The sequence below is a fragment of the Delphinus delphis genome, chromosome 6, assembly GCF_949987515.2.
Source record: "Delphinus delphis chromosome 6, mDelDel1.2, whole genome shotgun sequence".
Lineage (NCBI taxonomy): Eukaryota > Metazoa > Chordata > Mammalia > Artiodactyla > Delphinidae > Delphinus > Delphinus delphis.
Genome location: NC_082688.1, coordinates 52,650,709 through 52,665,610, shown reverse-complemented (window position 1 = coordinate 52,665,610; position 14,902 = coordinate 52,650,709). Strand labels below are relative to the sequence as shown.

At 41.7% G+C, this 14,902-nt stretch overlaps 1 protein-coding gene across 5 annotated transcripts in view; it reads right to left on the bottom strand.

The window, feature by feature from the left end:
• The window catches only part of SMARCA2 (SWI/SNF related BAF chromatin remodeling complex subunit ATPase 2), a 172,854-nt gene that overhangs the window by 110,155 nt on the left and 47,797 nt on the right, over positions 1-14,902 (bottom strand). For all 5 annotated transcript variants that reach the window (XM_060014673.1, XM_060014674.1, XM_060014675.1 and 2 more), the window contains exons 10-14: positions 9,883-9,936; positions 4,166-4,296; positions 3,876-3,933; positions 1,640-1,740; positions 58-205 (exon numbers count right to left, since the gene is read on the bottom strand). In XM_060014673.1, coding sequence (XP_059870656.1) covers positions 58-205; positions 1,640-1,740; positions 3,876-3,933; positions 4,166-4,296; positions 9,883-9,936 — 492 coding nt within the window. The remainder of the gene's footprint in view (positions 1-57; positions 206-1,639; positions 1,741-3,875; positions 3,934-4,165; positions 4,297-9,882; positions 9,937-14,902) is intronic.

Genomic DNA, 14,902 nt, shown 5'->3' with positions numbered 1-14,902 from the left:
ATCAAAATTAGGTAACAGATTGAGACCTGCCGAGAAAACACACACCACGCCAGTTACCTGATAATGCTTCAGGGTCCCATTGATGAGGAGGGCCGACTGCTTCTCCACCCTCTCCGAGATGGCGTGGGCCACCGTGTAGTAGGACTGGGAACCCCTGGCGCTGTACTGCATGCTGTACTCATCGTCCACGTCTTGCTTAGCTGTCCTGGGCCAGAGAAAGTGGAGAGTCACACACAGAGAAGTTGGTGCATGAATGGAGAGCCGAAAACAGCTGCAGGAAGTAGAGCTTTATTTATCACCTACTTCATGCCCGGCAGCTAAAACATATTATCTGTAATCCTCGCGAAAAGCAAGCAGGGTAGACGTTGTTGTTACCATCCCCACTTCATGCCTGTGGAGAACTTCAGGCTGAGAGAGGTTCACGAATTTGCCCAGGTCACATGAAAGGTGGTGGCGTCAGGATTTGAACGCAGGCCCGCTCGACCTCAAGGGACTGCTATGAGTGTGAATCGTACACCTGCAGGTTCACACTTTGCCAGGGAAGCTGTCCTAGGCCCTTGAAGTACAAAGATAAATCCTATCCACAGAACACCGCCTAAAACTTGGAAGACAGGTGATAGGGAGGCCAAAGGTGACATTAAAGAGATAGGAAAGAGGAGAGGTCGTCTTCCATTTTCTATGTCTTGTTAACCAACTACTGAGTTATTCTACAGGCAGTGAGGGGCCGTTGAGGGGGGTCTTGAAAACCTTCAGTGAAGAAACTGGGGGCAGATGAATAAAAGACAGGTTCCTGAAGTGGGCACACAGCCCTGGAATAAAAGGAGAAAATATTAGAATGTCTATTTCTGCTTTTTTTTTAATCTCATCACTTCAAAATATTCTATTTTGCGTAGTGTTTTGCCACAGTTTTCTTTTAACACTAGAGCTACACAGGCGAAGAGCTGGGTAGGGCTTTCCTGGTGGTGCAGTGGTTGAGACCTAATGCAGGCGACACGGGTTCGAGCCCTGGTCTGGGAAGATCCCACATGCCGCGGAGCAACTGGGCCCGTGAACCACAACTACTCAGCCTGCGCTCTAGAGCCCGCGAGCCACAACTACTGAGACCGCGCGTCTGGAGCCCGTGCTCCACAACAGTGAGGCCCCAACGGTGAGAGGCCTGCGCACCACGATGAAGAGTGGCCCCCACTCGCCGCAACTACAGAAAGCCCTCGTACAGAAACGAAGACCCAGCACAGCCAAAAATAAATTAATTAATTAATAAAAAGAAAAGAGCTGGGTAGGGGAGTCAGTGGCTGAGAAGCTACTGCAACGAGGACGTTTCTCACTTGGGGTTCTGGGCGGGTGTTGGCGCCATTAAGGAAGGCGGGAAAGGCAGCCAGCTGGAGGGGCAGGTTCCACGTGGGACGGAAGCGCGTGACACGTGAGGAGCCCAGGAACGAGGAAGTCATGAAGTGGGGGAGGGCGCAAGGGGGGTGCTGAGCAGTGGGACAGTCTGGTGGCCTCTGACGGTGGCGTTTTGGGTGAAGCATGGGCGTGAGGTCGCCTTCCTTCCTTAGACAAACTTCTCTAAACTAAAATCCATAAAGCGCAATCCTCACGAAATGCATCTGCAAGAGACAAAACTCTGAGAGACACATACTCGATGATCTGCTTAGCGTCCTTCTCGGAAACCTCTTCGCTGTTTGGATCCAGAAGTATTTTCTCTTCAGTTTCCTGCCTACTGGACTCTTCCTCTTCATCCTGGGGAAGGAACAAAGATATGGGGGTGATTCCGTTTTAACGAGGGAATCCCTAGGCTTGGCGATTTCTGAAAAGAGAGTGAATAGTATTCTACTTCACAAGTGAGGTGCACACAACTGAGGGAGGACGTAAACTTAACCCTTACTTCCACCAGGCAATACCTACCTCTCCATCGCTGTTTACATCACTGAATGAAAGAACAAAAGGAACTCTCTGAGGATCCCCTGGAACCCTTGCTCCCAAGAATAAATATGTAAAAATCATGCCAGAAAGATGGATATCTATCATTATTTGGTCATCAGAGAGTCCCGTAGACCATATCTGCTCTTGCTAACTTGGTGACCTTCTATACCCTTCTCTCCAAAGCCAGCTGAAGGGATCTTAGTATTGTCCTTGTCTCTGATGATGCCAGTGGGCCTTTGATGGTCCCACACGTCTTCACAGTGGAGAGACTGGAGCTTGTGAGCGCGTGGCCTTCTGTGTGTGCTTTCTGTGGCCACTTCACAGCCCACATTTCTGGCTATTTAGATTAAAACTGTCAATAACATGGCAAAGGATTCATCACCTCCCCACCTCGCAACTGTGTACTTCGTTCTGCTGGCCTGTGGAAAAGCTTCACTAAATACCCATAATGCCCACTACTACCCACTGGTGTTGAAGGCTGAATCTTTCCAGATGATCCAGGAGAAATTCCTTTAGAAGTAGGCTTAAAGAGAACCACGCTTTTCCATCAGGCTTGAATGAAACAATACAAACTGACATGATAGTAATGTTGAAAATCAAATCTACGACCACAGATCACTGAGCCACAAGGGGTAAACTGAGGAGCTGGCACAGCTCTTTCACATCCAGGTGAGCACCGAGGGGGGACGTGACTCGCCACGAGATGGGGACCTGGTCTCTGGACCCCCAGGTCAGAGTTCACTCTAGTCCCAGCTCTCTGGAGCTGTCTGCAGTTGCCAGTCTCAGGAGGGCACCTGTGGGTTGAGCCGCCTTCTCTACCTCATCTCTGTCCCTCCCTGGCTCTCAGACCCAACGAGAAGATTCTTCCAACGGATCGCTTATGGGCCCATTCATCCGAGTAAACAAGAGACATTTTAAAAATTGATTTTGTAAGTTTCAAGTACCTCAGAGAAAGAGTAGCCTATTAAAAAAATAAAATAAAATAAAGCATGCCTTCAGAAGTATTTGCTTGTTAACAGCATGCTTTTTTTCTAAAAAAAAAAAAAAAAAAAAAGTAACTTCTATTATCTTTCCTCTTTGCAAAAGCAGTAAGTGTCCACGGTAGATTAATTTAGAAAACACAGGTCCACAAAACAGAAGAAAATAACAACGGTCTTAAAATTCTGGTGAGCTGTCATTGGTAAGGCTGCTCTGCTCTGGCCATGGCATCCTTGGAACCAAGATTCCCCTACACTGGTAAACACCAGATTTAATGACTATACGCTAACAATGCTCTAATAAAGGAGATAAAAATCTTTTAATCCTTCTATTTGTAATTGTTAAGGATTTTAAAGTTGATCTAAAAGATACCTTTATTATTCCTTAATTTCTCTTAAAAGTATCCAAGATTACCATTTTAGGTTCTGGATATATTGAGTATTCATTCCAGAAGACTGACAAATGTGGCTAACAAGTATATCCAAAGAATTCAAGGAAGAATCACATTTAAAGAGAAAACCCAAGAGGATCCATTAACCCATGAAACCAAGTGCATGTTGCCCTGTTGGTCTAAGTTTCCACACTTACAGCTTCAAACAGGCCCAAGGACTAAAGAACTTCAGACATTTTTAGGCTGTTAGCCCTCAGTGTAAACGACTTAGAAGCATGGCATTGCCCTTCCCAAAGTAATCCATCTCCAATTTTCCTCAGAAGACCTTTCTACCATCTCCAATTTAATGCCAGCTTCTCTCTTCTCGGTTTCAAATAAATTTAGAATTCACCAAGCTTCCACATTCGCCAGGAGCCCCCGAGAGGTCACTGTGCCACTAGGCATGCACCAGCAAAGCTCTGTCAAACCCTCAGCCTCAGCTGTCACCCGATGGCCAAAACTGGAGGACGAAGAGACAGAAGGACACAGGTGCTTCCCCGTGAACTTTCCAGCCAATGAACTCCAAACAGAGATATAGACGTACCTCCTCCTCATAATCAGAATCGCTCTCTTCGCTGTCCGATCTAGGGGCAACTTCGTAACTACAAGAAAAGGAGTGGGAAGGAAGAGGAGGCTTAGCTTTTTAATCATAAAACTGTGTGTGTGCGTGTGTGTGTGTTTATACACAAATATATGACACATTCTATATACAAATGCAGGTAATAACTTTAAGCAGTTCAGCAAAGGTCATGCTATTTTAGTTCCCAGATTCTACGAGGACCACAAAAACCTGAAAAGTCAAAGAACACCAATAATTCTGCTTTAGTGCCATACCCAGGATTCATTTCCAACCAGGCATCCAGCTGACTTGCTTTGGGTGCTTCTGGGCCAAACAGGACCTTGCCGGTTTCTGTGTGAGTCACTTTGACAGGGAGGTCACTCATCTGGCTGCTCTCATCTATGGGCTAGAAAGGAGAAAAGACATAACACCGCTTCGGGTTAAGACATTCTCCCAATTCTGTGCTGGATGTTTCTCGGCCTTTTGGCTTGCCCAGCATTTGAAACCCTTTCCCGCGATTAGAAATTTCATCACCTGATGAGTCCTGGTGGGAAGTGGGAGGTCACCTCCTACCAAAGAAACTGAAAACACCAGCCTCCCTTGCAGCAAAGGAACTGGCACAAGACCTAAGCTCCACCAGCTGGGCTCATTCACCAAGGCTCTGAATTAGGACCTAGAAGGAAGCGGGGGCCAACAGGCACACTGGTAGGAGGGCAGACAACAGTGGCAGCAGTGCCAGTGCAGTGGTATTGGCTGTGCCCACTCCCGAGGCTGGCCATGTCCTCACTAAGCAGCTGTAGGGTACACTACGGTAACATATCACTGAAATAATAGCGCAGTCCCCAGTCAGCTTCTCCAGGTTTCCAGAGTTCCGATGACTCACCCGATATCCTATTAATATGTTCCCTTCTTACTTAAATCAGGCAGAGTTGATTTCTGTCAGTTGCAGCTAAGAACCCCCAACCCCCAAATAATCCCCTCCAGATAAGGACTGCTGCCAAGTCATGGTTTCAGAGAGAATAATGGAAAAAAAGGAAAAGGTACTGTAACTTGCATCATCTCATCATGGCTGGTTTGGCTTCTGCAGAAACAACGTCATTTAACCAAAACCAAACCACCAGGTACCAAGCCCAACCATGGGGCCCTGTGATAAAGCAACAGGCTCTGCTCACTGGAAATCTAGCAAATTGACCAAGTCTGAGCTGAAGTTCGTTATTAGACTCTCAATGAAATATGGCTTGCTCAGAAAATTAAGAGAATAAGTGAAACTGCAGAGGCTGTGCTTAACCTACTTCAGAGAACAAATTGTTTAAAAAGGCCTAAAAATGGAGTAATCCTATGCAAATGAATGCTACTGATTACAGGGTGACTGTACTTCTAGGAGCAGGCCCCCAGGTGAGACGTTTAGGCAACCCATTAATTCCAAAGAATTTTTTCTAAATTACTCTCATTTGGAGTTACATTAAAATGATAGGAAAAGCAGTATGCTGTAGGTTATCTTCTAATATCTTATAGGAAATGACCACCTCCTTCCCCCAAAATATTGGTTCTTTCCCCCTTCTCCCTTAACAAAGCACTGTCAGAATAAGAAACAATATATTAGCAATTATCCACAAAAACAGCCTTACAAAAAAGAGAAGGTTTACTCCAGACAGTTTTTCCTTTTATGTGTGCTGAAGCAATGGTTGTGAACACCGTTACTTTGCACGTGAAGACAACGCTTCTTCCTGTTAACGTAGAAGGTCATCTACAGGCTCACGCGATAAAGTAGGAAATCTACCATTCGCTACCATCTCCCTTGGAAAAACCATATTCCATTATCTTGAACTATTATAATGCAGCTTGTTTTATTGTTTGTGTCTTGCCTCAAAGAAAACTGGAAATCACTGTAGCTGGAATTAGAACTTTGGCAAAAACACTGAATGAGCACAGCAGAATGTAATCAGAACATTATTTCAAAACAAACCAGGTAAGACATCTACTTTGCCCACTTCAGCAAAGAGAAAACACATGTGTTAAGATTAAAAAAAGTGTATGTCACAGGCCCAAGATCAGGAGCTTATTTTCCCAGGAGACAACATGAGATAAGAGAGCTATCACACTAACACGTTAAATCTCTCCCTGTGTGCTTGTTAGTTACAGACTGATGTGAGGCATGCTTAAGTAAGGGTGGGTTTTTACAAATTAGAGTTGTTTCTAAGTGCTCTAATATATAGTATTCTTCCCCCGTAACAGCCCACTGAGTGTTTCTTACACATTAGACATTTATCCTGATCTTTTCTTTCCTTGTGATGAATTATAGTGGTTAAGTAACATTTATTGTTCAAGAGATTTCTGCACAGAATAGTGGTTTCAACCTTTTTCCTGCCACCAGGCTGTTCACATTCATAATACTTCTCGTGTGCACTGCAATTCCAGAAGGGGAAGAGACAACCCTCCACCCACCCCAATCCTCCAGGCAGATTAATCAGAATCTGTGAAAGGAGAAGGAAGTTTGAAACAAACGCCCTTCCCATCCCGCTCGCTCCGGGGGGATGCCTGCTCGTGTGAATCACTGGCCAAGAACTTTTGAGTTTTCAGAGAAAAAAACATCCAATAAATCAATCACTGTATTCTCGTGATTCAGAATATTGAAAATACTAGGAAATAAAATTTAGAAATACGCCGCTGAATCTACAAATAGAGGCTACAGGGTAAGCCTACAGAAAATGGCAAAAAATAAGCTACCAAATACGCAAATTGTTTGGCTTACAGTTATGAAATTTCAAAGTAAATGAAGGAAACTGGGTCATATTTTCTGCTTCTGTATCATCGACGGGGAAAATGTAATTATAGAATCACTTAAGATTTTTCCACATTCTGTATATTCATAAACACATGCTTATACGCGCACAGACAATTTCTGGAGTGGTACATAAGAAACTTAGTATCAGTTGATTGGCAGTCTGAGATGGAAGATTACTTTTCAGTGTACCCTTTCATACTATTCTAATTTTCTACCATGCTAATGTACTACTATTTTTACTTAAAAATGAATAGCAGAGAGAAACCATATGATCATCTCAATAGATGCAGAAAAAGCTTTTGACAAAATCCAACACCCATTTATGAGAAAAACCCTCATGAAAGTAGGCATAGAGGGAACTTACCTCAACATAATAAAGGCTACATATGACAAACCCACAGCCAACATCATTCTCAATGGTGAACAACTGAAACCATTTCCCCTAAGATCAGGAACAAGACAAGGCTGTCCATTCTCACCACTATTACTCAACATAGTTTTAGAAGTTTTAGCCACAGCAATCAGAGAAGAAAAAGAAATGAAAGGAATCCAAATCGGAAAAGAAGAGGTAAAGCTGTCACTGTTTGCACATAACATGATACTATACATAGAGAATCCTAAAGATGCTACCAGAAAACTACTAGAGCTAATCAAGGAATTTGGTAAAGTACCAGGATACCAAATTAATGCACAGAAATCTTTTGCATTCCTATACATTAATGATGAAAAATCTGAAAGAGAAATTAAGGAAACACTCCCACTTACCACTGCAACAAAAAGAATAAAATACCTAGGAATAAACCTACCTAAGGAGACAAAAGACCTGTATGCAGAAAACTATCAGACACTGATGAAAGAAATTAAAGATGATACAAACAGATGGAGAGATGTACCATATTCCTGGATTGGAACAATCAACATTGTGAAAATGACTATACTTCCCAAAGCAATCTACAGATTCAATGCAATCCCTATCAAACTACCAATGGCATTTTTCACAGAACTAGAACAAAATATTTCACAATTTGTATGGAAACACAAAAGACCCCGAATAGCCAAAGCGATCTTGAGAAAGAAAAACAGAGCTGGAGGAATCAGGCGCCCGGACTTCAGACTATACTACAAAGCTACAGTAATCAAGACAGTATGGTACTGGCACAAAAACAGAAATATAGATCAATGGAACAGGATAGAAAGCCCAGAGATAAACCCACGCACATGTGGTCACCTTATTTTTGATAAAGGAGGCAAGAATATACAACGGAGAAAAGACAGCCTCTCTAATAAGTGGTGCTGGGAAAACTGGACAGCTACATATAAAAGAATGAAATTAGAACACTCCCTAACACCATACACAAAAATAAACTCAAAATGGATGAAAGACCTAAATGTAAGGCCAGCCACTATCAAACTCTTAGAGGAAAACATAGGCAGAACACTCTATGACATAAATTACAGCAAGATCCTTTTAGACCCACCTCCTAGAGAAGTTGGAAATAAAAACAAAAATAAACAAATGGGACCTAATGAAACTGAAAAGCTTTTGCACAGCAAAGGAAACCATAAACAAGACCAAAAGACAACCCTCAGAATGGGAGAAAATATTTGCAAATGAAGCAACTGACAAAGGATTAATCTCCAAAATTTACAAGCAGCTCATGCAACTCAATATCAAAAAAACAAACAACCCAATCCAAAAATGGGCAGAAGACCTAAATAGACATTTCTCCAAAGAAGACAGACAGATGGCCAACAAACACATGAAAGAATGCTTAAATTAACATCACTAATCATTAGAGAAATGCAAATCAAAACTACAATGAAGTATCACCTCACACCGGTCAGAATGGCCATCATGAAAAAATCTACAAACTTTAAAGGCTGGAGAGGCTGTGGAGAAAAGGGAACCCTCTTGCACTGTTGGTGGGAATGTAAATTGATACAGCTGCTATGGAGAACAGTATGGAGGTTCCTTAAAAAACTAAAAATAGAACTACCATACGACCCAGCAATCCCACTACTGGGCATATACCCTGAGAGAACCATAATTCAAAAAGAGTCATGTACCACAATGTTCACTGCAGCTCTATTTACAATAGCCAGGACATGGAAGCAACCTAAGTGTCCATCAACAGATGAATGGATAAAGAAGATGTGGCACACATATACAATGGAATATCACTCAGCCATAAAAAGAAATGAAATTGAGTTATTTGTAGTGAGGTGGATGGACCTAGAGTCTGTCATACAGAGCGAAGTAAGTCAGAAGGAGAAAAACAAATACCGTATGGTAACACATATATATGGAATCTAAGAAAAAAAAATGTCATGAAGAACCTAGGGGTAAGACGGGAATAAAGATACAGACCTACTAGAGCATGGACTTGAGGATATGGGGAGGGGGAAGGGTAAGCTGGGACAAAGTGAGAGAGTGGCATGGACATATATACACTACCAAACGTAAAATAGATAGCTAGTGGGAAGCAGCCATATAGCACAGGGAAATCAGCTCAGTGCTTTGTGACCACCTAGAGGGGTGGGATAGGGAGGGTGGGAGGGAGAGAGATGAAGAGGGAAGAGATATGGGGACATATGTATATGTATAACTAATTCACTTTGTAATAAAGCAGAAACTAACACACCATTGTAAAGCAATTATACTCCAATAAAGATGTTAAAAAAAAAAAGAAAGAGATAAATACCGTATGCTAACACATATATATGGAATCTAAAAAAAAAAAAAATGGTTCTGAAGAACCTAGGGGCAGGACAGGAATAAAGATGCAGATGTAGAGAATGGGCCTGAGGACACGGGGAAGGGGAAGCTGGGACGAAGTGAGAGAGTGGCATGGACTTATAAATACTATCAAACGTAAAATAGATAGCTAGTGGGAAGCAGCCACATAGCACAGGGAGATCAGCTCCGTGCTTTGTGACCACCTAGAGGGGTGGGAGAGGGAGGGTGGGAGGGAGGGAGACGCAAGAGGGAGGAGATATGGGGATATATGTATATGTATTACTGATTCACTTTGTTATACAGCAGAAACTAACACACCTTGTAAAGCAATTATACTCCAATAAAGATGTTTTAAAAAAAAAGAATAGCAGAGTACAAAATAAAATCAGTATACACAGAGAATGGTGCAGCAAGGTATGGCAGGGTATCATTCAACAGAACACAGCAGAAACGGATGCAAAATCCCTTACCTCTCCATCTGGTCCCAGGGCAGACTCCTCCCCCTCTGCATTCTCTTCAGCCTTCTGCAAAACAATGTCAAATGTTACATGTAAACCAAGAAAGTGGGTACAGGAAGGACCTCATGGCAACTTGGTGGTATATAACGGTAATTCATTACTGCTTATCATCATCCAACAAAGCTTAGGAATTAATGCCTTTTCTTTGTGTTTCTCTTCACTCTCTGAGACAAGACAAACTGTGTACTTTATTGGCAACTTGCAGGGGGTCAGTGAAAGCTGGGTGTGACTCAGGCCTGACCCACTAGAGATGGCTGGACTGTGTCTTCCAGGACCCCAACAGCTTAAGATGTGGCAGCATCCGGACAGAGGTCAGAATCCCAAATGTCCCTCCCTGTGTTTGGCACTATGAAGACAAATCCTGACGTAATCAGCTCAATTTTCCCATTCCCTTAGCAAGTTGTCTAAAAATGTCCCCTCAAGAATGAATTCTGAACCGCTCTTGGGTTATAAAAATGCAAAATCATACAAAATTCTGTGAGTTCTCTGAATTTTTATCATTCTACCTAATTGGCTTTCATAATATACAGTATTTCCACAGTGGGTATATGGGGAAATTTGATGCAGATACTGTGATCTCATGAAAAATTCTGTCATCTTCCATTTCTTAAATATTCCAATAACTTAGCCCATTAACCTTTATGTGCCTCAAAGGCAGCCTAAATGAAAAGCTAGGATTATGTCACGTTTTGTACATACCCGAGAGAGCCTCATCTGCAAGAGACACAAAATAGTCTAAAATTTCTTACATTTATAACGACCTCTTCGACAAGTGAAATCCTTAACATCACCTTTAAAGAATCCTTATTTTAAAGTTATTCTGTGTGGTGTGATTAGAAGAAAAACAAACAAACAAACAAACTTTAGTCATTTCTTTTATCAAGACATTTAAGAAAATGAGCTTTCCTCCCCTGGGCTCTTTAGTTAATTAAAAATATACATAATGATACAGAATCAATATTAATTCCACTTTGTTTACTTAAGGCATTGACTGTGTAATACATTTTTGCTTCCCATGAAAATAACTCAGTTGTCTCTTGACAAAACAGCTTTTACAGAAAATGTTTAGTGGTGAAAATCCAGCCTTTGGTCCATACTGAGGAAGGGCAGTTCCCGTAAATGTCTGAAATTTTATAGTTGTTTGATAATTTTCTTGCAAAAAATACATGTATATAAGTATGCCAAAACACAAGGCAGAAAAAAATGTAGCACTTCTGCCAAAGAGTAGGAAATGAAATGCTCTCCTTGGTTATGATTTCCCAAGAATTTAATTTTCTATTTATGCCACCCCAAACCGAAAATATTTACAAGCTCACAAGAAATGACCATCATGGAAAAGCATCCCTATGTCTGGGCTAGGGATACAGGGAACAATGGCAGAAAGGCTCAGAAAAGGGACCATCCCCGCTACCAGCCTCCCTGAAGATCTCCTTTTTGGAATTCTCAGGCACTATATTCAGGCAACTCTTTTAATTAATGGGAGAAAGTCAATTAATCCTACCATTCTTTCCATACAAATCAGAAATTAGCTACAAATCTGGCCAACAAAGAAAATCAGATGAGACCATGAATAAGCCAATTTTCCAATATCTAGCTAGTGGAACTGGATCACTATTTCAATGAATAGTACATTAAAAAGCTTGAAGGACCATAAATAACAGAATCAAAACTATTCTAAAGAATACTCTTCTGTGAATCTGCTGTAGACTAGATAGGCTGCTATCTAAAAAGTGCCTCATAATAAGGCCTTTCCATTACTTAAATTCCTCTAAACTAATTTTTAAATTTCTATCTGGTATCAAAGTTGAGAAGCAATGTAATATCAGACTTAAGAAAGTCAGCTCTGGAATTAGAGGAACTGCGTTTGAATGCCAGCTCTGTCACTGTGCAAGAGTACTTAGCTGTGTGATCTCGACCAAGTCTCTGTGTCTTGGTTCCCTCTTCTGTAAAACGGGGACAGCAGCGGTCCCTACCTCATAGGGCTGCTGCAGGACTGGATCACTATTTCAATATGTACAATCCAATGTGACATGTAATATCCCCTGAGAGTGTCAATTTCCACAATGTAAAAGAATCAGTGATAGTCCGAGGGCTATTCTTTTATGTCTATATAAAACGGGCTATAGCACTGTCTGAAAACTGCTTCATAAGGTTACGAAGTCAGGGATTTCTGTCTGTTTTGTTCACTCATGTATTCCCATACCTACAAGGGGTCCCGGCACTTAAAAGGCACTAAATAAATATTTGAAGGATGAATGAATGAATGCGCCAAGAACACTTCCCACTTAGCATACATGCAATCAATTAACATTATTTTAATTAGGTGACAGTATATGTGCAAGTCATAAGAGTTAAGAGCACACACGCGTTCCTCGCTGAACTGGTGCTCTATGAGACCTTCCCTTTGCGTGCCCTGTACTTATACCCAGTTCGGCTATGTTATTCTAGGAGGTGGAAGCCAGATGGCAGTCTACTCTACAGCAAGAGGTGTCAAGTTCTCCCATCATGCTTTGAATTCCTTCAGTTTGGGGACAATCTCTGGTTGGTATGCTTTCAGAAATCCACATTCTCACATCAAACTAGTGCTTAATCCTCAATTCTCTTCCGCTGCCAGAATTCCCTTTGTGTGTTGCTCAAGGTCAACTCCAAACAGATTGTGACCGGTACTACGATATTGGAGTAACCTGGGACAGACTCTGAGCACCTGGTGGGATGGCCTGCAGCTGATGTGGCCACGGCTGCCTGAGAGAATTTCATATACAGTGAATCTGTAGCATGTGACTGCAAACACATCCTATCAATGTTGCCGGCTGATGCCTGAGCTTATTTCCACTGATTAAAACAAACACAAAAAAACAAAACCGACTGCAGTTCATCCACTAATCAGGAATAAGGAACTCTGTACTGGCTTCTTCCTATCCACAAAAAGTTGAGAACTAATTACCCTCATGGAGGGGAGGGAGGAATGTAATTATGGAATCGGATGTGAAGCAAATTACTCCTAACGAAAGACAATCTGGCTTCCCGGTGAAGGCTGATGTCAATTCATACCCTTCCTTTAGGAATGTTCATGAACAAAGCTATGTGCACAGCTATCCACTTTCCTTGCAGAGGCTGTATAAAATAATCAACAGCGCTGTGTGGAGGGAAAGATATCCCCAAACATGAAAACCCTGTGGAAGCTGAATTCAAGAAAATGGGCCTCACTGGGGTACTTTATGCAGATTACCACAACACAGGACACAAACAGCCTCACTCTGTAAAGAAAACAGCTTTGTACCAAATAGTTTACAATCTGTATTATAAAGTGAACACAGTTTATCCCCCAGCAGGTGTTATAATATGCTGAAACATCATTCAAATGTGTTGGCATCTTAAAGACTCATTCTGCTTCGAGGGAAACTTAAGATTTTCAGAAACCACTTGGGTTATTTTTACTGTCATTTAAGAGGACCTGTGAGCATTAAGATAGGTGATCAGGCAATAAAAAAATACCCAAGAATATCAAATTAACAGGCAATTGCACATTACTTAAGTTGGGCCTTGCAGAGAAAACCAATTCCAACATTTTGACTCAAGTAACTGGTCAATCCAGTTAAGCTGGACTTTGATCCAAATTTCTGGTTTCACCCATTTTGACACTGAACTTATCAAATAAATCTAACCATCATGGCATCGTGTTCACCTACCTTTACAATAGTCACTACACTCAAATGCCCAGAATTGCCTTAGAACCTTTCTTTCACCTACAAAAATCTCCTTGTGGAGGCAAACTGCAATAAGCTAATCATCTTTGGGGAAAGGAGGTAAAAGAATTGAGAAGGACTGGAGAGTCACTCAAATTTAAAATAAATGCCTCAATAGCATTACTACTTGGCATTTGATGCTCTTTTCACTGAAAATTATACCGAGGGGCTTTTCTCTAATTGTTGGCTATCTTCCTGTCACTATATTGATCAATACGCTATGCCAGAAAGGTCCCCCCTCCAAAACATCACAGATTCACGTATAACAGTGTTTGATGAGAGAGAAAGAGAACAGAGTAAGTTTCAGAAAGAAAGACCATGATGAAAAAGTCATTTGACACAGCACTCCCCCGTGGACTCTCTACGTTCTCATTAGTATCATGGGTTTCCAAGAAATGTCACAATAAATACCAAGGGTGTCGTACTGTTGGTATACACCCCAGTGAAAGATTTGGGGGAAGGGGATTAAATACTTCATACTTTACTTTTGGCCTGAAGTCAATAGCTGAGGAAGCTGAACCTCTTAAATGACCAGAATTTTCAGCAGTAGGTGCGTGGGTTAGGGGGCTGGCATGGGCTCCCAACCACAGCTTAAGGAAAGACATACCCTAAATCTCTGTAAGAAATACCTTATTGTTTGGATATTATAGGCCAAATAATTAGAAAATTCTCTTTCTAGGATCTGGGGAGGAAGAGGGAAGCAGAGTCTGCCAAAAATAAGAAATCCTCATTTCCCACTGCAGGCCTCCACAGCCAAGGAGCCTGTCGTTGTCCTAAAAGACATTCTACCTGATAATATCTAATTGATCCTCACCTGGAAAAAAATGGTGGCCACTTATTTTCTCAACACCACAGAGAACATACAGTAAGGGGAAAAAGAAGATTTTATTTTCAGAAAAACCTATAACCACATTTCAACAATCATGATCCTACATCTATACCACAGAACTGATTGATAAAACAACTAATGTTTACTGAGCGCGTACTATGTCCCAGGGAGCGTTCTAAGTGCTTTAGATAAACTTTCCTATGTGAGCCTCACAACAAAAATCTAGGCTATAGGTCCTGTTCCTGTCACCTTCTTACAGATCAAGAGACTGAAGCACTGGGTAATAGATCTCTTAATGAAATATCCTACAAGGGAATAACAGCAAATTAGTGTTCCATGTTTTCTTACGCAGTTATGAATTTAAGAGATTGCGTACAAACGCGCTTTAGACAGTAGT